General features: G+C 39.2%; 1 protein-coding gene across 1 annotated transcript; it reads right to left on the minus strand.

The window, feature by feature from the left end:
- Positions 1-214: 214 nt before the first annotated feature.
- Positions 215-22,806, minus strand: CARF (calcium responsive transcription factor). The gene is made up of 13 exons (XM_080346330.1): positions 22,585-22,806; positions 21,373-21,493; positions 19,448-19,577; positions 17,772-17,856; positions 13,281-13,470; positions 10,989-11,109; positions 9,924-10,067; positions 9,242-9,475; positions 8,694-8,856; positions 7,664-7,739; positions 4,200-4,330; positions 2,397-2,748; positions 215-348 (listed from the first exon to the last, which is right to left on the minus strand). Exons 1-13 carry the CDS (start codon positions 22,792-22,794, stop codon positions 230-232), a joined length of 2,076 nt encoding a protein of 691 aa, XP_080202456.1. The 5' UTR covers positions 22,795-22,806; the 3' UTR covers positions 215-229.
- Between the last annotated feature and the right edge of the window lie 98 nt (positions 22,807-22,904).

Consider the following 22,904-nt stretch of genomic DNA (forward strand, 5'->3'; position numbering starts at 1 on the left):
TGAAACACAAGAGAGCTGGTGTTCCACAGGGCAACTTAATGGCCGGGGATTGGCAGTGAGCTATAGTCATAAATCAAAACAGCTGTCTGTCAGAACCAGTGTAAAATACGCCTAATCTGAATGTCATCATACAACTTTAAAAGAATGGCATTACTTTGAGAGCACCCGCCTTTCCTTCCAAGACATTTAGAGTTCTCCGATTTGAAAAATCCTTCCAGGCTTCAGAGATTTAAATAGGTGAGGAACTCTGGCAGTCTCTGATTTTATCTGGCTCCACAGACAATGCTTTTTCTCCTGGCTCTTGTTTAACTTGGCTCATGCAGATAACACCATCTGTATTTTCTTCAGCTTAAAAACAAAACAAAACAACAAAAATCAAGCACTGAGGTTACACTCCACCGATAACACTTCAGCCCCAATAACTGTAGCCATTTAAAAGAAAAATATTCCAGAAACTCAAGCGAATAGGTAAGGCATTTGTGAAGTTAACTGCTGTTTAGTTTAACAGACAGTTATGTCACCTATTGTGCTATAAGACATTGCAAGCTGATGTTAATTTACTGCAGTAAGTGCCCTCTCGAGTAAGAATATATAAAACATTTGCTAAAAACTGTAAAGTGTATGGTGATACAAAATTACTCTCACACAAAACATCTTTCGTCTTTACCATGGAAAAATACAGCTATTATCTTTTTTTATTTCCAGGGCAAGGAGGAACGGAGGTAGTGCTGTTGAAAATATTAAAGCACATTGATTTAGAGCACGACTTACACTTCAGGCACGATTGGCTGCTTCTCAGTGACTGTGCATTTATTTTCAGCAGGAAATAGCTTATTCTTATGTTAGCACTTGGACAAGAGAAAATCCAGAACATACAGGATAATTATAACGAAGTACACATGTGCATAAATACATGCACACACAGAGGAGAAAAAAACAAAGTGGAAATACACACTGACTGAACCCCTAAGTCAAAATATACGGTGTTTCCTCCAAATAAGCTCTGTAACATTATTCCCTCTTCAGACTAGCCTGGTCTTTGTTCTCCTCTGTGGACAGAGAACTTGCCTCCGGGGGAGGCAGGGGGAAGTATCTGTGCATTTTATATGCAACTCCTCCACATAACTTAGGGAGGGCACCAGTATTATCACAATTTCCAAATTCAGGGTGGTAGTGATAGATTGAGACCTTGAGCAGAAAACACACAAAAAAAGAAAACAAAAACCCCAGGAAATCCCAAAGGAACAGTGAGTTTAGTCCTTAAAGTTATATAATTTTATATTTGACTACATTTCTTTTTGTGTAAAATACTATTTCTTTAAAAATTCACAACGCTCATCACAAAAATATTTGAGAGGCATCGACATCTAGAGTTACTAAATGGGCTAAAGAGCTGAATGGAGGAGGTGCATCTGATAACCTCTTTGAAATTTTGCTCACCTGCAAAAGTCATCAGGACATATGGAAATAATTATCACGATGGCATTAAGAAGGTATAGGCTATGATCTAGCACAACTTTTCCTAGATGTTCCTGCAGAACTGCTCAGGAGTTATCTTTTTAGAAGTCACAGATTACAAGAGAATACAGAGACAATAAAACATGGTACAGCTAGCATTTCAGACTCTCTGGAAAGTCAAAAGGATATATTGCACTAATCTACATATGCTCCATATTTAATAGGCTTTCTTCACTAAGAATTAGAAATCATTCTTTGAGAATGCAAGTTTTCATTCTCCATCAGGCTCCATGACAGGATTCAAAGACTGTATTTGTATCTGGTAACAATGTTTTTAAGGAGCTTTCTATTTTGACAGTAAGAAAGTTGTTTACAGTGGTTATTGTGTATTTTTTAAAAAGTATTTTCAAACAGAAGTTTGAAATTTCAAAGAATTACTCCAACTGATAACTACTAAAGCGTATTGATGACTACAAGCTCCTAGTAAAATAAAATTTAAAAAATAAAAATCAGAAATCTGCTGAGATGGTGCTAAGAAAGAAGTAAAAAAATCCACAGTTTTTCCAAAGAGTTCTAACTAGAATCAATATTGGTTGTTTTCCATTCTTATTTTTAGTTTTAAAAAATATTTCTAAGATCATAATTTTAGCTAAATATCAGGATTCTTAGCAAAATATTGTGTTCATCAAATAAGTTGGGATTTGGTCAAAGAAAATGATAATCAGTTTAACTAAGAAGTAATCTTTTTATACCAAAGACTAATTAGATTTTTGTTTGTTTTTTTTCCAGTCATTTTTTCACAGAAAAATTAATTAGAATCAGGTGAAAGAAGTCGACACTGGACTATCAACACATATCTCGCCTTTCTTGAAGACACACAGAACAAAATCCACTGTCCAAAATCCAATTTACGACTTATTGGGAAGGCTGCCACTTACCAGGTGCTGGACGACTGTCCACAATCTGTACTGGAACAGTCTGTACATCTCCCAAGAGAATCTGATGGACTTCTCCTTCCAGGCTTCTGGAGTCATCTGCCCCTCCAAGTGCCACCAGCTGACCCACGCTGACCGGGCTCCGCTCACCAAAAGCAGAGGCAGAGGTGCTGTGCTGTGCCAGGCCAGCACCTGCTTGCAGACTGTGTCCCTGACCAAGTACTAGAGAATGGTTGGTTATTGCACTCCCCATGGAATCCAGGAGACTCGCAGGGCTGGGAGGGGAATGGTTATTTACAGCTATCACAGCTGTTGATCCATTTGTGGAGGTAAAAGTTGACTGTAGCTGTAATCCCTGTGAAAGATAAGGCAAAAGAAATAACATCACACAGAACCAAAGAATTACAGAATGCTGGGGACTGGAAGTGACCTCAAAAGATCATCTAATCCAATCTGCTCACTGGAGCAGGAACAGCCAGATGAGGTTACACAGGAAGGCGTCCAGGCGGGTTGGAATGTCTGCAGAGAAGGAGACTCCACAACCCCCCTGGGCAGCCTGGGCCAGGCTCTGCCACCCTCACTGGGAAGAAGTTTCTCTCTATATTTAAGTGGAATCTCTTGTGTTCCAGTTTGAAACTATTACTCCTTGTCCTATCATTGTTTGTCACTGAGAAGAGCCTGGCTCCATCCTCCTGACACTCACCCTTTACATACTGATAACCATTAATGAGGTCACCCCTCAGTCTCCTCTTCTCCAAGCTCAAAAGCCCCAGCTCCCTCAGCCTTTTCTCACATGGAAGATGCTCCACTCCCTTTGTCATCTTTGTGGCTCTGCCCTGGACAACATACCAGTATCAACAGCAGGAGGAATATGCATTTAATGGCAAGTATGTGCCAATGCTGGAACTGGATAGCTTCTGACTTGCTACACATCATGTTTTTTGAACAGTCAATCCCAGCACCCCTAGGCTAAAGCTGTATTAGAAAAATTAGGACAATGGTATCCAGCAGTATCTAGAAAAATACTTATGACCACAAAGCTCTAATTTTTGGTTGATATTCAGCTTCAAGTCATTCCCCAATACTGCCCATTCCTACAAGAGGTGGGTACTAAAAGCTAAGCATCTGCTTTAAAGAACAGAGAGGGAGGTGGAGCCAAGCTGCCTTCAGAAAGAGAGGGAAACTAAGGACAACAGGCTGCGTTTCTGGGGAAGAGATCATGTGTTTCATCGGGGTGCAGGAAGTATGAAGGCAGCTTTTCAAAGCTGTTAGGGAAGAAGGCTAAGAGAGCCACCCTTGAAGGGAGATGAGCTTTACAAGCAGCTCTTTTAACATGACATGCTTATCCCCACTCTTTCAAACCTTTCAGTCTGGAAGTTTACAGATCTAAGCTTGGAGCATTTTTAACATATTTTCTTAAGAGGCTGAAGGAGGATTTAAAGGGAATAATGAAGACTGACTTCAGTTTTGCAGCATTTTCATTATTAAATGACTGGACCCTGTGCAAAATAAATAAGTGCTTGGATTGAGGCAGAAGCCCCTCTACCTTCATCTTATCGGTTTTGCCTTCACAAGATCCCCTAACTTCAAACTGTCAAAAGGTGGCAGTGGGATCCCCTGCAGCACAGCTATATGCTAAATGTGACATGCAAGAGAGGCCAAAGTAAGAGCTGACAGCTCTTTCCAAGTCCACATTACCCAGCAAGTGTTTGGGATCATTAGTCGAAAGGGAACTTGCTGTTCTCCGCTGACCTTCAGCATTCCCAGCACAAAACGTCTGATATTTGGTAAAGCACTTGACTGTACCTGAAGTTGTGCAAATATCTTGGGCTGAAGTGAAGAGAGTGAAGACAAGAGCTGAGCTGTTTCTGGTAGCAAGGACTCCCCGCTCTGGTTGGATTCTGCTTTGGTGACGACCGACTCCCCTGCTGAGCTCCCTACAGTGCCACAGAGAAAGCAAACAGTTATGCCAAATTTCTTCTTCCTATTTAAAGCCTCCCCTGCAAACTGAGCACCTTCATCTCAATATAGATATATAAAAAGATATGTATATGCATATATACTGTTCTCTTTGCAGAAGAAAAAAGGCTGGGTATGAGAAAAAGACAACACTACAGTAAGATTGTACACGCCAGTTCAGAGTAAAAAAAGATGCATCGATAAATCCATTTTGGAGAGCAAAGTAATTAATTGCATCCTACCCTCTCTGCTTTGAATTTCTAGTTATAGCATAAAAGCTTAAGCATTTCTAACAAAGCAGCAATCAAATAATTTGACAATACATACATCTCAGTAAGGGCTCAATAACAGAGAGGCGTCAAAAGAAAGTCATGTCTTCCGAAATAAAAAAATGTACACAGGAAATCCTCTAACTCTCACCACTCCCTTCCAAGCATCTTTTTGGAATTAGCATAACTTCTATAATATATCATACCAAAAGTCCATTTATTTTGAGACCTTTCAGCCTACAGATTACATCATATCCTCAAAATTCTGATTTAATGCCAGAATGGTGGACTTCGTTTCCCAAAGATCCATAAAAACTGAGATTCACTTGTAGCAATTTCTGCAAGAAAACATCCCATGGGATCATTCCATTTCCTGTCTGAGCAAGCCAGAACATTTTGGATAAGATTTATCCAGATACAAGGAGACACTGCTTAGCCTCTTATTTTGCAGTTTCACTGCTATCACTATAAAAAAGAAGCTTGCCCTGTGCATGCAGATAGAAAGGAAAAATAAAAAAAGAAAGAACAGCCAATTGCAAAAAGCTTTCTAGCAGGAAATCACATAAAAGTTCCCAGCAACCTATACGAGTGGAGATATATTTTTCAGCATATATATTGATTTGCAAACTCTCACTCTTTATCACAACTGACCATAAGATACACTCCATAAATCTACTTGAACAGAACGAATTAAAGTATTTAGGCTCTTTTTAATACTATACAGAGATCTCATATGCATACGTGAATGTTCACATAAGGAAAGAACTGCCATCTCTTCCTATAAGTTGTATTCTACACTAACATGCCTAGGAATAAATGAATAGTTCAGCTCCTGATCTCTCCCCTCCTTACACTGCATGGGCATTCAGTATGAAAAAAGTATATAAATACAGGTATTTAATCTCCCTTGCAATTTTAAGATGTAAAAGGGAACACACTTAAGTGTGATAGTTACAGTGATTCTAACATGGGAGAGAAGAGAGAAAGCTGCATCACACGGAGATACAGACTTCTGCACAACAAGAAAACAAACAGCTGGGTTTAGTCTTGTTATAGTTTGACTTCTTAAATGTAAATTTGTCCTCATTCAGCACAAGTTGAAATGAAAATAAACATGTACCAACAACAGTTTGAAAAGTCAGTGTTGTTTTCCCTGCTACATACATTACATTAATGAGAGCTGGTTTTTTTCAAAGTCAAGATTCTTTTTTTTTTTGCTTAGACCTGTAATACAACTACAAACAGGTGTTCACAATGTGCACAAACTCATACCCACATATTTAAGTAGAGGCAAAATATGCCACAAGTAGAATGTCTACTTATATTGACTGAATTGGTGCACGTGTGCAGAAAACTAAACAAATCCAATCCTCTAGCTTCCTTTAAAACTCAGTATTGGTCACTGGATGGATGTTTACACATTTCACAGGCTACTTTGCCTTAGAAAATTACCTATGAAAGACAGAGAAACCAAGAACCGGTCTTCCTGAACCTTCTCCAGCATTCAGACAGTGCATACTGAAAGTCATCCCCGCTGAGCTCTGTCACAGCTGTTGAAACACTCCTTGTCTCCCCATAAAAGTGCAGCAATAGAAATATTAACATAGGCATGCAAACTTAAGCACAGTAAGTCTGCTCGTATTGCAAATTTCCTTTTCTCCTAAAAAGCAAGAAGTTTTCAAAAAAGAGGGACACACTATTCAGACTGAGCCCCAAAATTTACCTCTCTTCTCCATCAGCTGTCTGGAAAAAAAGTACCTAAGACCATGTTCCAATTAAATGAGGAAGCACGCTGGCATTGTCACTGAGATTCAAAACATCGAAGAAGTCTGCAGCATGATCTTAATGTATGCAAAAAATTAAGTTCTTCCACCTTGCTGCAATCATGTCCCTGCTAAAAGCCAACAATTGTTCTGATGAGTTTCATATCAAACTTATTAAAACAAGGGATAGGGAAAGCATCCACAAGCATGCTGGAAAGTTTTTTTGGCAAAATATCTTTGAAACCTGGGGAAAAGGGCAGAATAATCTCATTTTAAATTTCTTATCAGCCACCATGATCCAGCAGAGCATCTCTGCCTATGTGTAATCCTAACTATGTGGGCAGCAAGTAGATCTAGTTACAAACACCTGTATTCAGTTTGGTACATGACTTGAAGTAACAGTAGCAGGAACCCACTTTCAAAGGAAGAAGTGTTAACTAGAACCTTGCAAAAAGACAGACCTTTGACCACCAATGCATAAAACCAAGTTTCTATAGACATCTACACTCTGTTTTTGCAGTGGAGTGGGAGGAAGTTTAATACCCAGCAATTGCTGGGAAGAGATGCTACTTTGGCCTCATGCATTCATAAAGAAGTTATACCACATAAAGAACTGAAGAAACGTATCTCACAGCTCTGCTGCCACTCAACACCTGTGGCTCTACTTCTATTCTAAGTATTAAGAAAAATGGAAAAGAGTGCTTTCAATTCTGACAACAGAAACACAGCATTTGTTGTTCAGGGCCTGATCCTACAAGTGGAACTCATCAAGCCAATGACTTTGTGAGAAACAGGAATCCCAATATGCATTCAAGTCCTTTTTGGCAGGGTGTTTAAGCACGTGCAAAGCAAAAACCATCAAGCAACTCAAGTAGCAGGCAACTCAAGTAGGCTTCTGGGAATTGTGTGGCCTGACAGATATTTCTGCTCAGTACGAACTTAATTCTCTATACACAGGTGTTGTTAGCACCTTCATCCAAGGCAAAAATGTTCTTTCCACATAACCATCCATAACCATTCAGTTGCTCGAGGATACTAAATAAAAGCCAACCTTATAATTTCCATACTTCTGCCAACCCATCACAACTACACATATTTTTTCACACATGCAGTCAAGCAGTTAAAAAAAATGTATGTCAAAACAGACACACCAACACAATCCTTCTTAAGTTCAGCTAAGTGACAGAACATGGCAGCAACCTCTGGAAGGAAACTTCCATAACACAGTTAATAAAACAAATCACATTTGGAGACAGCCAAGATACTAATGCAGTCCTACCATCTGAAGGTGGTGAGGCAAACGTAACAGTCACCGTTTCTGTGAGAACATTCCCACTGTCTGTGGTCCACTGCAGCTGAAAGGAAAAAGATCTCAGTTCTCAGAAAGGTGCAAGTTTGTCTGTCACAGGAACATGGGGTCAGTACAGAACCCAGAGCAAGACAGTGGCTAAAACTACACTTTCTGATTTTCCTATAACCATTCATTTTGGGAGCTCTTGGCTTACAAAAAACATGAACAAACAAATGTAAAACAATTTTTAACATGTGCTATACCAGAAGGCTAAAGTCTGCTCACAACAGTTCAAAGACTTCGAAACAGAAAACAGTCAAACCGTCTGGCTCACCAACACGTATCTCGCACTCATCTGGGCCATGAGCAGTGTAGGAGAGAGAAAAGACTGATGACACTATGAGTTAACAGTACGGTTTGTCAAAGCTTATTTTAAATCATAACTGGGAACGTTAGGATCACTGTGCACCCCTCGTTACCCAATAGGTAGAAGAAAATTAAAGAGCAACACATCAAAGTTACTGAGCATTCTGAATTATCCACTTCATGCTTACTTGCTATAAAGTGCATGTATTTTTACACATTCAAAATGTTGTGCAAGCCCTAGTTTAGACTGCACCTGAGACATACTTCATCCCCATTTTTCAGATGTGGAAAATTAGTAGTAACTTCTCCAAAACAGACAATGACAAAGTCACAAATAAAATTTTCTGACGTGTGCCAATTTTTCTATACCACGTGGCTTCCAGTTCGTGCAGTCATCATGAAGTGCTACTATCATACAATTTGTCAATCAACTAATAGCAATCTAATGCTGATGAGATAAATACCAAATAAGGTCAGAATGTTTTATTCATATTTAATCCAGTCTTGCTCAGCCAGATATTCCACTGAAAATATTGCTGGTGGAAATATCAAGTCATAGAGAATTCTGGATGAAATACAGCTAAGTGGTAAAAGTAAAAAAATAAGATTTCCAGTGTTTAACTCCAAAAATGAAACATGAAGGTCAACGTACTGTTGCTGGGATACTTTCTGAATTATACACCATCTCGTCACTCCTCAGGGACTTCTGCACTTCATGAATGTGGTTCTTGATGTCATTCACAGTGGGGAAGAAGGACAGGTTGTGTCTTTCTGGCACTTCATCAGGCTTGAATAATTCTCTTTCCACATACTTTCTGCAACATTAAAGGACATTAAAATATGCATATTTAAAATATATTGTGCTATTTCCATCTGTTATAGTTCTCCCTCCCCTTGCTGCAATCACGAGACAAGAGTAGGCTAGATGACCTGACCTAGTTCTTTGTGCATCTGCTACAGACTGCGGAACTAAAAAAATGTGCATTTTTTTCAACTAACTTTAAAGAGGATAGCAGCTCTTAGTGGCTACCTACAAGAAAATGGAAAGAGAAGGCAAAATCTGGGAAAAACAGTTTCTCAAGACGTATGGGAAGCATATGCAGTAATGTATCAGTGCTGCCATTTCATTGCAAACAAATTAACCAAAAGCAAAAGTAGATACAGCACTACAGACCGATAGTATGTCAGATGGTTCTGTACCTTAGTTGCTTCCTCACTGCATAGACCTGCTCTATTCCCTGAGACACCAGCTCTCGAATCTTGTCTGCCACTTGAGGATGAAGTCGGGAAGGCAGAGCACAGTTCTCATCTCTAACAACTTCCTCCTCCTCCTCAGGAGAAGACACGGAAAAATGGGAGGGTGAAGAAGGGAGGCAAGAAGTTTCCATTTCATGATACTGGTGGGCTTGCTGAGTGGGTAACTGTACATACCACCTGGCAAGAAGGAAATAGTCTCTACACACAATTCTCAAGCAAAGGCAAAAAAATGAACAGTGTGACAATTACAAACAACCACACTAGAGTGATGAAAGTTTTCACAGCTCCTGAGTTGGAAGATACTGCCTTTTAGATCTCAGGGTCCTCTCACACTTTTCCATGCAAAATAAACCAGCTCAAACTCCCAAATAATACAACTATTTCTATCTATTCCCTGCACAGCATGAAAACATGTACTGAAATTCCACAGCTTGGAGCTTAACACTTTTACCAAACAAAATACTCCAGAGCCACAGAAATCTCACTGACATTGTGGGATTTTTTACTACTGATATTAAGCAAGAGCCTTAATACAGTGACTATGTAAAAAATAAAGCAAACCAGACAAATGAAGCAAAAAAGAGCAATAATTTGCCAAGATAAAGAAAAAAAGTTGAAGTTTCACCTGAGGACACCGCCAGCATCTATCAAGTTCTTCTTCAGCATGTTGAATGCCTTCTCCTGCTCCATTCTTATGATTTTCTTGTCAATTTTAGGGTCAGTAGGAACTCTGTATTGCAGAAACTTTTGAACCTTTTTAATATAGATCCTTCCAAGGGTTGGGAGGGAATTAAATAAAAAAAAAAATAATTCTCCTTCAATACATTTTTCCCTCAGGGGAAGGCAAAAAATCCGTTTAATTCATATCAGATATTAGTCCAGAAAAAGTTCAAGCAGAGTGTTGCAGGAGGGGAGGAGATTCTAAAAGAGCTGTAGAATTGTTAAGGACACTGCATCCAACAGAAAAGGATGCAGATGGACACAGATATACACACTTCTGTTTCAGTCTGGAGGCAACTTGGCCAGAGTGATTTTGCACCTCAGCAAAAATCCTCTGTCCCTCAGTGTATTAAAATCACAAGACTGTTTCTGAACAGGATGTAGTTCACCCAGCTTGAAGCCAGGATTGAGCACATACATACCTAGAACTGTGGAGGTAAACACACTCCTAGCTCAGTAAAAACCAAACAAGCACCCAGGAGGATGCTCAAGGGAACAAACCACTAGTGCTGGATAAGGAGAAAGTCTCCAGTGAACAGGAAGAACTGTAATTCCTTCAGCAAATACGACATCTGCTAAATTAGTATGATTGACTGATAAGAGTGCAATTAAAAGCCTGAAGGAAAAACAACAAATAAGATGACAAAGTTTTAGGACCAAAAATAGTCACTAAAGGACACCACAATAACTAACCAATGCTTAGAGAATGATTTCCACTTGTATTTCATATCCTGATGCACTGTTACTTTGCATCCAGGCAACCTACCAAATCTCAGCCTTACTCAGTGTAACAGGCAGCGTTTCCTCCTTCCCTCTGAACGAATTATCAACCTCAAGCTATTAAGGAGACAAAGTTAAGAGCTACGGTGCATATGAACTTCCACCCCCAAATGGGCTTTGTCAAGTCTCACAGAAAGAACACTTTCTTAGGATGCTGAGTAGCTCTTCTAACTTTATAGACAATTCTTACCTTGCTGGACAAGTGGCTTTATACAGATGGCCAGAGGTGCTTTCCGGCTCACCAGCTTTTTTGGGCTGGAAGCCTTTCCTCCTTGGCCCATACTGGCATTCCATTACAATGGCTCTGCTTCCTGGGAACAGAAAGAATGCACACTATTTATACAAGCAACCACTGAAGTAAAAAAGTAACTACAGAAAATAGAAAAGATCCAAACCAGTTGTTTCTGTTTACCATCAGACTCTTGAGAAGGCAGAACACTTAAGTGCAAATGTTTCTCTCACAGTCATGTAAGGAACACAGATAATTTTCAAAGCATTTCCCAAACTTATACCTCACAACACTCCTGCAACATATATGAAGGCAAAATATTGGATTCTGCTCCAGTGAACACCAATACTTTACAATGCTAATAATAAACATAATAGAAACAGAATCTCCCAAATAACCAAGAAGATCCACAGCTGAAATAAAAGGTCAGCAGCTAATTCCAGCCTCCTGTCTTAAATCAATAGTACAGATCATGCAAGTCTGACCTGTCCCATTGCAAAATAACACCGTTTCCATATGGCATACCCACACAAAACCAGACAGGTTTAAACAAATATTGTTTAGCTTTAAACTTAAGTTATTTCTTCCAGAGAGACCTCTAACAAAAGGGGTAACAGGCATAGCATTGAAGTGGTCAAGAAAGGGACTTCTTCCAAATTTATTCCATGTCATGTTTAGTTATGTTTTATTTAAACATATAATTTCAGGTACTCCAGTGTGTAAGCAAGGAACTATCTATACCACAAGTGACATGACCAAAACTGTGTTAAGTATCACAATAGTAACATAATGTGTTTTCTTTAGGTACCCAACGATTTATTGCCTTGGAGTGCAAAATAAAAAGGTAAAAAAAATTTAAAATAAAAACTTCAGTGCAAATAAATAGGAAATTTAAAAGAGAATTATGTATAACAAGCAGATATCTTGTCTCTTTTCGCAAACAAACTTAAAATTGAAGTTCTATGATTTAAAAGACTTCAACAGCTTTAAGCTAGTCATCGCTAATACGAATCTCAAAAACAATTTGTTGGGGCCCTTGTTTTAAAACAGTATCAACTATCCAAAAACTCTTATTAAAAACAAAAATAAAGATTTTGATGATTAGTGCATGTTTTACACTATAGGGAGCTACCCAGCTTCTCTCTATTTCTCTTCGTCTGAGGCACAGCACAGAAGGTATTACAGATCAGTTCCACTTATGCCAAAGGGATGAATTCCTTGAGAACGTCACTTCTGTCCTGCACAGCTCAGAACTCAGTTATCTGGTATTTAAACTGCCATTCAGTAAAGCATATTTCCAGCCTCTGTGTTACAAGTGTAAAGGATTTTAATGAGTGCTTTTCATGGAGGAATTATAAACTAAACCTAAACGTATTAGAAAGGTAACACATTAGAAATACACAAAATGCCTGCTTGCGGGGTCTCAGCAAAGAAAAGAAATATTACAACTTAATAATCTGAGTCTCTGTTAGTGTACAACACTTCAAATAAAAAATAAATCTATGTGTGTCTTTTCCCTAAATATCTTACTGTAGGGCAACCCAATTATCAGGCAGATCTTACAGGAAACTAAAGATGTCTCATATGTACTTTGGGGAAAATGAAAAAGAAATAAATAAAAGAAAAAAAGTACATAACCTGCATTCCAGTCATTCATGATCTCTATACAACAATTAAAACCTGTTCACTTCATATCCAAATGAGTTCTTAGTAATTTCATATATGTAATGCATGAGCTAAATATGTAATTACCAATCTGTGAAATCTGCACAGTCATTAAAAAAAAAAATCTCTGCTGAGGTATGCTGACGATTATTTTGCTTTTAAAATTTAGTTATTTTTTTAAAGGGTGCCATTTAAATAGTTTATTGGCTCCTGTGGAACAAAGTCTTCAAAGGATCTCCAAGTCAGGCAAGAACACTCAAACAAACTCTTACCCTTCTGGGAACTTTCATGTCCTGACAGAGCAGTTGGGACCATCATCTAAAAATCTCATCACAAGAAGCCCATCAAATGCTACTGAACTAATTTATTTGTAAAGAACAAAAGGAAATAATCACAACAAAACATAAGCCTGTGGTTTCAGGGAAACAAGCTCCTTCAGACTGTGTCACAGAGGTGCCCAGTTGCTCTTTTTTATGTTTCTGCCTTGACTTTATCAACATTACGAATGCCATAAAGATACTTCTTTATGGCCAGTTGGCAACTGATGTTGAAATTTTGAAAGCAGTTATTAAAAGAAAAGTTAGTTACCTGCATTGACAAAGGGGATCCCATCATATGGGACATACTGAGATTTCCACATCAACCGTGTGGCGGGTTTGGCTGGGCTTGGAGACTGGCGTGTCCCCCACACACTCTGTGTTTGCTGCTTGTGTAGTGTTAGAACACTCTCTAATTCTGTCTCGCTCACACAATAGCCACGGTACGAGTCCCCAATTTTCTGCATGGAAAGGAGGTGAAATAATAAGATTATTCACCCAGCTGACTGCTGAAAATTACACAAGAAAACAAAAGCAGTCAGGGACTCTGGCGGGTGTGGACACAGGCCCAAATTTTTGGCGTTTCATGTTTTTTTTTTTTTCTTCCCCCACACTAGTACCCTCACAAATAAATTTACCACAGGATCTAACATCAGAGCAGTCAGACCTCCAAGATCACAAGTACACCAAGAACCCCTGAAAAGATTACAGTTACTGCTAACTCCGATTTCCACAGGACAGATTCATTCCTGTTGTTTCCCCCAACACATACTTTGGTTGCAGTCATCTCCTAGGCACATTTGTCGTAGGCAAACATTTTCACATGACACCCACAGGGAATGTCTGAAGCACTAAAAATGGTCTATGCATCTACTTCAACACACAAATGCTACACTGAGCAGCAGCAGAATATACCTGCTTGTCCCACCAGGAACTGTCTCACCCACCTACTGCACTAACTTTGAATTGAGTGTCTCTGGAATACTCCTGCCAATCGTCAAGGCACTCCTGATTCTCAACAACCCACAGAAACATAACATACCAGATTTGCCATGTGCAAACTGATGATAGCTTCTGTGAACTCCGATAAGCTCTGGGCAACTCCAGAAAAACTCCATCTAACCTGACTTAGAGTAAAAAAAAAACCAAACCACAAACAACTTGCTGACTCTGTAACAGCCCCTGTGATATCCGCTCAGCTACTCGAAGCCGTCACAGCTGGTTCAGTGCTGGTTGGCCAGGGCCAGCCAGCAAGGACAGAGCAGAGCTTTCCATCCGAATTTGGAATGCCACACTCGCTTCTGTTCACATGCAGCTCAGGACCAAGCTGACCAAGCAGCTGGAAGAACACCCAGAGTAGTTTGCCAACTCAGTCTTACAGTGTATCTGTGGGGCAAACGCATAATGAATGAGTACTAAAGATCTACTTTGCCACCTTTAATGACAGAGCAGTCAGATGTTTAAATAACGCTGACAACAAAAGCAGCAACAGTGTCTCTCCAAAATTATTACCACACAAACACTTTTGTGACAGCTGCAGAAAACCTGCCTCATAGCCACCTAAGAAAAACAAAATGTTTGTGGTTAGCAAGACATAAAGTGAACAAAGAACAAATGATTGCCTTGTGAATGAACTGGGCCAGCATGGTGCTGCTGCTAGCGTAAGCGTAAAAGCAGAGGGCTATGTATGCACCAGTCATTCCGAAATATGAGTTGCTTACACTTCAGTGCTCACTGCACTGCAAGCATGCTGCTCCCGCAGTTAAGAAAGTCTGCGCAGGCTGCAATCATGCAGCTGTGGCAAGGAAGAGAAGCTGCCAGTTATTTAACTAGAAATTATAAATACCATTTCTGTTCAAAACTTGATCTGAAAAATCCAAGAGAAGCAAAGCAGCCTGAGAAGTACCAGAAGCACTTTCTTTACAGACACCCCCCTTTCACAAAAGGGATTATAGTACCACTCCACACAGTGAATACAGCGTGACCAGCATTTTGCTTTCCACATCTTATACGTGTCACTATAAATAGGTCATTGATCTTATTCTAAGGAGATGAGAGACCGATGAAACTGTTGTGCCAGCAAAGTGGCAGTAACAGTTAAGGCACAGTCTCCTGTTCTGGCTTTACTTCTGCACAAGAGCTAATTTTCCCAAAATTGGTAGGAGGGAAGGAGAAGGGGAATAAAATAATACAGCACACAGGTTCTCCGCTCTCTAGGAGGTTCCCAAGTAGGAACAAATGAGAACATCTGCTTCACATTAATAAATGAAGTTAGCTTTGTACAGTTGATTAATTAATGCAGTTTTAAATTACATTCTATTTTAGTAGGCTAATACATGCTGGAAATGCATTCTGATCAGACCACTCAAAACTAAGTAGGTTACAGAAAGTAACTATTTTTTAAAATCTACTTGTTATTAACAATGAAATTACCTTGAAGTAATCAGATACTCTCCAACCCTTTAACTCCAGTCAAGCTTCAGGTCAAAAAATGAAGTAATACCTTTTCTCCCCCCGCCAGCCTCATCTCAGCAAGGGCACCTTAAAGCTTACACTAAAGTAAACATATCGAGATTGCAGTTTTCCTTGACAGCAGCAGGATACCTGAGGCATTTTAGTGTCTAGGTACAGCAAGTGTAGGCTGAATGTTTCAAGGCAGTCATGGAATTAACACCAAATGCAGAGCTTAGTGCTAATTCTGGACAGCTGCAGCGCTTCTTGCTCCACGTCTGCCTGCAGCACTAATAGCCAGAGGAGCCACTGCCTCCTGGACCACAGTCCTGACCCTGAGATGTGCAACGGGCAGCACGTACTGAGCCCACGCTACAGCTTCACCTGCTGGAATCTCCTGTGGAACCCACACCCATCTCTGCGCTGTTTCAGCTTGTTTTGTTCTAGTGACTGAAGAAGCAGAATTGTGAGCTGTCACATTTTTCTGCACCTCTACTAGATCTCCATGTTCCAGAGGGATCCTTCTATCCCGTTATTAATAACAAAACATTTTTCAAGACAGTCACACCTGAAAGATAAATGACACCTCAAAATCCTGCTGTCTCTAGTTTGTGCCCATGAAAACGCTCTTGCATCCCAGCAGTCTCTAGTGGATTTACACTGTGTAACTGCCAAACTCAGCACAGCAACACTGCTGATAACACACAAAGAGGAAGAGAATTTGGGTTGTTCCTCCTTAGATGAGCTGATTGTGCAGGGAGAACAGCAATAAAATAGTTATTTTTGTTTAAAGGAACAGGGAGGACTAATACATACAGGCAATAGTTCTGCTGAACAGCAGAGGCAGGTGTTTATATCCTCAGAACACATTCAAACAAACAAAAAAAATCTTTATTTCCTTTTCTTTAAAAATACCAACTCTTCTATAAACGCTACTGCTGTGCATTTTTAAAAAATTTACACAGCAGGTGAAATTTCCTGTAATAGACTCAGGTAGACCAAACAGGCCATAATACAAGTCCTCCTAGAAAATGAAAACAATAACCAATTCACATAAATGACATCAATATTAAGATAGGAAGGCATGTGCCACATAGCGCTAAGAACACAGTAAGAGAAGTTGCACAGCTTACCAGACTTTAACAACTAACCAGCTATTTGAATCAAGGTGATTAATTCTGTGAAAACAGTATCTCCATCATGGAAGAATCTGTTATTGATTTTCTGACCTGTTAATGTTCAAGTGGATATATAGAAGACAGTACTATTTGTATGAAATAAAGGGCATATAACAAAGAGGAACAGATTAATATATTGAGTTAATTTAAAAAGTATTTCTAAGTGGATACAGAAATAAATTCAATTCCCAAGTCCCTGTAACTGCAATTTCCAGTTATCAGTGGCCAAGCCAATAGGAAAAACCTCAAATCATAGGGATATCTAAAGAGGTGAACCAGCCAGAGAGAGTATGAGTTCTCCTTTAAAAAAGTATTAAGAGAAAGTAAAATAAACATCCGTTAGGAAGAGTCTGGTAGCAGGAGGAAGGTGTAGGTGATCTCTCAAGAATTTTCCCATCTCCCCATCCTCCCATTTCAGTGATTTATAATGCAATCTAGCTGCTGATATCATCCCAGTCATCGGGACGGTTCTGCAGACATTTAACAATATGCAAATAAACAGAGTTCTGTTTAGGTCAAAAGCCATCACAGGGAATAAATACAGCATTTTTTTAACAAAAGAGAAAACAAACACAGGAAACTGTGCTGGTACGGAAAAAAAAAAAATCTGTAAGAATATCTAAACTAGAAATCCTAAGTAACACATTGACATTAAGGTGCTCTGCTAAGTTCCAGACTTGACCCTGGTGAATCACACGGATTTTGATTTTTAAGTGACAACACAAACTAATATGAACAGCTGCAGACTTAGGCCATACAAAAGCAATCTTATTCTTTAATTAAAGGACCACTAAGGGCAGCAAAACCCAGCTTGCTCAGCAGAAGACATCAGAGCTTGCGTTGTAGCTCAAGACTGAACTCTAACACAACACAACAGCTTTACCCAGCGCTGTGCGGCAGAGAGATTTCAGAAGCACATCTCTTGCTTCAGGAGCTGCTAATGGTCAGTTATTCAAGTATTCCTCAAAAAAGGAAGAGATTCCACAGCATTTTATTTGTTTAAATGTACTTGTAGTACCAGCTAGTACCACCACACAACTTCTACAACTCGGAACATTATTCCTTTCATGGAATAGGATCAATATCTTGGATCTAGATGATAAGATATCAGGTCAGAATTCTTGGCAGCCCACCTCACAGTTCCTGAGACAGCGCGCCCATGCAGGCGTATTTGGCTGCAGTGGCTGGAGAGGGATGGGAAAGGAATCTTCCGCTACCCTGAAAAATAATTAAAAAACAAACAAACAAACAAAAAAGTAAAATTCTATATAGACATTCAGGAAAGCAATAACTTAGTGTAAATGATAGGTAACATCAAGTGAGTGCATTATATATAGTGCTACAGCATATAATCAAAATATAGATACTGTATCAACTTGTCTTAAAAACCTCGGGTTCATTTTCCCTGTATTCTATTTCATTGTCAAAATAATACACTGTAAATACAAGTATTTAAAAACCCCGCTGTTTTCTACATTCAAGAAGACCTCTGATCATTCAGTATTCTCAGTATTGTTTCTTGACAATAATAAACAAAACATGGTGAAACAGACCAGTTGACTGTCTTGATAATTTTATTACACAGACTGACGGTAGAATGCTAAAGATTAAAATCAATATCAAACACTTGCTAAATGCACATTTTAGTATATTTTAAATTACTGAAAACCAGCTCTAATAACTATTTCACTAAGTATCTAGTTTCTCTGTTCCCTAAATCCTAGGGCAGAAATTATACTTCCTCAATGTTTATCATTCCAAAACTCAAGCGCATCACCATCCTGTCCATACAAATATGTCTTCCTTCTGGGATTACTTTTCTAGTAGATGCAGATTGTGTTCACAAAATCCATCCACAAACTGCTTCTCTTCATTTTAAATATTTCTTGAAGATATATAATTTGTGCTATAGTGAGATTACTCTAACATTTTCCATGTCTCGATTTCAAAAGAGCATAAACCAAAGCAAAGCCAGCTTGCAGTCCATGGAACAAACATTGTCTTTGGTGAGGTGTTTGTTTGGGGGTTTTTGTTTGGTTTCATTTGCTTTTTTCGGTTTTGATGGTGGTTGTTGGTTTGGTCTTGTTTTTTTGCCCTTTTTATTTTTTTAAAAGCAGAAAAGAATATGAGAGTATTCAGGAATTAAAATAGTAGGCATCGCTTAGCATGGGGGCTGAATCAGGCAGATATCAAGAGAAGTAAAACATAATTAACTCTAGAAACTTTGCTAACCCATCTGCCAGTCTACATGTTCCACTGAAACACACCGTTAGCAGCTACTTTCTCATACTTTATCAAAGGAAGCTGAAGAAGTTATCCGGAGAACAAAGATTAGGCTCTCCCTGATACTGTTAACTACTGAAATCTCTATCTGAAAGATTAATCTCTACAGTCAACCCTTTTTGTGGAATGGCTTACATAGGTTTTAATATACTTGAAACACTGCTTCCTCCAAGTTTCCCTGCATGTCCTTCACTGGATCACTTTCAAATCTTGGTTGGCAGTATCAGCATCTATTTCAGTATTATTTTAGTAATTCGAGTAATTTTCAGTGTGCTACTTTAAAAGCCCTCCTATTGCTCTGGTCAGAATATATCCACTACCTCTTGAAACACAGGCACTTTAATTGCTTTTTCCGCAGCTCTGGCCTGCAAACGCAGCTACACATCATTCACTAATATTAAAGGTTCACAGCCTCTGCTCTATGGTAATTTCATGATAACCATTAAAAAAAAAACAAACTGCAAGAAAAAAGGTAGTACTAACAGTGGATCAAAGTGACTGTTCATCCTTTTAACTCTTGACCTACCTGACAGTTGTTTTTTTCAATACGGTGAGAGATGCCTGAGGATGTAGAATGTAACTGCTCGCACTGTCGCCTATAGCAGCCACCGCCACAGTCTGCAAGTTCCCGTCACCACGCTTCTCTTCCGAAACATCTTTGCAAACATAAAACATCCTCCTGGTTAATAACTGAACTCAGAATGGTGAAATGATAAGCTATGATTAAATTTTGTGTGTTAGAAGAGCAAGCTTTTTGACATGTGAAATAAGATTTCTAGATGATAAAGTAGTTTGTTTAATAGTTGCGAATCAATATTCAAACTCTAGGCACACATATGAAGATATACTTTAAAAGGTTGGTTGTACTCAAGGACTGGTAATCATGCTACTGCTAATGAATCCTTTTACAACAAAGCAAATTAACAGAAGAACTTGTAAATTACTCTGCTTTACATTTCCACAAGCCCATATAAGATTGCACAACTATTTTGTTCCTCTGCAAAACACGCAGTGGTTGCTTTTAAAAAGAACTGAAATGGAGATTACAATACTGCTTTGTACTTAAAAAAACCCCCCACCTAAACAAGAAAAAAACTAGGCCGCTCATAACTGAATCTGACATGCTGTTAGAACAAACGTTTTGGCCTTTCTTGATAACAGGGAGCAATCCATAAGCCAAAAAATACTGTTCGAGTGAAGCCTGTGTGTAGAGTTAAACAAAAACATAACGGAAATCCGTGAAAGCAGAGGTTTGATACTTCGGCCTCAACACAAAGAAAAGGAAGCTCTCTTTAGATGTGGGATTTCTGCACATCAATTGTGAAAACTTCTTTGCTGTATCCTGAGAGAGTGATAAGGTATTGACTCGGTACAGAAATCACTCCACTTGAAAGTTTGTGCCAGAAACATTGCAAGTGTGCACCTCAGAGTAACACTGCTCTGGCTCAAACCTCGGAGCACTAGTTCCTTCTACACAGACACCAAGGTCTACTCTGAAGCTTCTGCCATTTCATGCCTCACCAGAACCCACAGGCAAGTGAAACTCAAGAGCTGACAGTTGTTTAAACTCCATAGCAAACCACTGACATGTCTTCCTAACTGTCTTCTAGGGATCAAATAACTACAAAGTCTTTTACACAGTAAGTCTCCAGCAAAAAAGAAAAGAAAACAAGCACAAAACCCCCACACAAAAACCACGTAGCACCATCACAGAACATGTATTCAAATACTGCAAAGTTGAGTCATTTGCAAACAGTGACCCTCATGTCAGATGAAAAATGGGAATATAAAAATACTGTTCAGCATTGCAACTTACTGTCTAAACCAGCCTAAAACTTGGAGAATTTAAAAAAATGTGACAACCTAGTTCTCAGTCTTATTCTGTGAATGCAAACTAGTAAACAGCAAGGCTTATAGGTAAATAATCGATGCTTTCAGATTTCAGTATGTCCCTTTTCTAGGGAAACACTTAAAATTCATGCTTCTAGTTGTGCATCTCACTACAGACTTAAAACGTGACAGTTAAGACACTGAGGGAAAAAACTTAGCAATGAAGTTACAACTCATTTGCTTCATTAGGAACTGAATTTCTACCTAGGTACTTCAATTCCTGGCTTCACAAAAGATGCATTGTCACCAGTGATCGCTGTAACAGGCCAGAGCCTTAATTCTTCTATCTCCATTACATTAACTAACTACTTCACTCAAACTAAACAGACTGGGAAAATTTGAAGCTGATAGTACAGATGATAGTACAGTCTGACTTGGACAAATATCCTTATTAACTGACAAGGCAAGAAGCAGCTTTGTGCTTGATATCTCTACTTATCACCTAAAGTGAGCATAATAGCTTTTATTTCATTTGCCTTTTGTCCAACAGAAAACATGATGTGTGGGGTGCCAGATTGATAATCAGAAAGCAGATTGAGCAATTGTGTATTTTTGTCTCACCCTGCGTGCTGGTCACATCCAGAAGCTGACCTTGAGGAATAATCACTTGGGCCAGTCCTGGCTGGGCAGAAGGAATGACGTGCAGCACCTGCCCGTTTTCCGACTGGCTGGCAACAATCATCTGCAAGGAAATCACCCAAAAGTGTGAACAGCACTGGTCTGCATGGTGATCCTCACGCAGTAGGACTGGGTTTGCTTACTACTGGAATAGGAAATGGTTTGGTTGGAATTGGGGCCTATAAATTAACTTGATTTCACCTAATAAGGAAACCGTCTATTTACTGTCAATTTCTTCAGTTATTTTCCCCTTTTCTAAATTATCCCTTTAAACGATTAAAGGAGAGATAAAAGTGCTTATGGGATTCTACGATGAATTACACATTTATTTGAAATTTACAGCAGTATTCTGAAAGCTATCAAAAACCTGAAAGCCATTCACAGTTGGATTCACAGTAACCCCATTCATGGACTAGCAGAATTAATCACAACTTATAAAAATTTTACCTTTACTCCTAAGAAACTGATCTCTGTGGGCAGTATTTTATGCAAAAGCAGATAGAAAAAAATCTCCAAGACTTGGAAAAAAGTAAATTACATCTCCTAAATTTCTGGGAAACTCAACTCCTTGTGGTAAATTTTCCCATAATTACCAAGGACTTATTCCTAACAATACTATAAAACCTAGAATACCATAAAATATCACCTTGTTTCTGCTTTATTACACTTTAAATGAGTGAAGTATCTAAGTGCTAGTGCAAAACAAACCAACTAAACCCTGTGGATGAGAGCATTTTCTTTCTACAAAATAAGTGCTAAGAATTACAAAGCAATGTCTTAAGCAAATTAATTGGGGGAAGGGGAGACATAACAGGTCAGCTCATTGCTAATGTTCCAATCTCCCCAATCCAAAAGACTTCTCTAGGGAATATAGAGAAAGCAGCCATGGTAGAAATACAAGATCTCATCACACAATAACATCCAGGCTTGATAATGACAAAAGACATAAACTGTTGTTTAACAAAAATAGCAATGGCTGGAGACAGGATTTGTCTACCTGAGAAGGGTAATTGGAGCATGAAGTGAACCACTGAAAAGTTTAACCTCGTCACTAGCAAAGTCTGAACCAGCTGTTGCTACAAGAGACAAGCAGTACATAAAATAGTTCTTCAAAGGTGCGTGAACACACCACCTGCCCCTTTCAGAAACACTCACCATCTGCGTGTTGGGCCCTCCGAGGGGCTGTAGCTCGTAGAGGGGCTGCCCGCTGTGCTCGAGCAGGTGGAAGTCGTTCGCAGAGTGGGGCTGTGGCTGGGGTGGCCGCGCAGGCGCCACCGAGGACAGAGAACTGCCCGAGAGGTGCACCGTGATGGGCAAGGCTGGGGGAGAGTCGCTCTGGCCAAACAGTGGATCCCTGGAATCCATGAAGGTTAGATGCTTTCACAGAGGAAAACCAGTAAAATGTAGTTTAATCCTGAGTACCAATTTCTATTAAAAAAAAAAAAAAAAAAAGAAGAAAAAAAACATTTAAAACC

Source organism: Nesoenas mayeri (assembly GCF_963082525.1).
Source record: "Nesoenas mayeri genome assembly, chromosome: 6".
NCBI classification, from domain to species: domain Eukaryota; kingdom Metazoa; phylum Chordata; class Aves; order Columbiformes; family Columbidae; genus Nesoenas; species Nesoenas mayeri.

Excerpts from the sequence above, each read along its gene's own strand:
- CARF (XM_080346330.1), bottom strand. The coding sequence starts at position 22,794 with ATGGATTCCAGGGATCCACTGTTTGGCCAGAGCGACTCTCCCCCAGCC. Across the intron at positions 19,578-21,372 it reads GGATGTGACCAGCACGCAGG|ATGTTTCGGAAGAGAAGCGT; the intron begins GTGAGACAAAAA and ends ATGTTTGCAAAG. Across the intron at positions 17,857-19,447 it reads TTGAAAAAAACAACTGTCAG|GGTAGCGGAAGATTCCTTTC; the intron begins GTAGGTCAAGAG and ends ATTATTTTTCAG.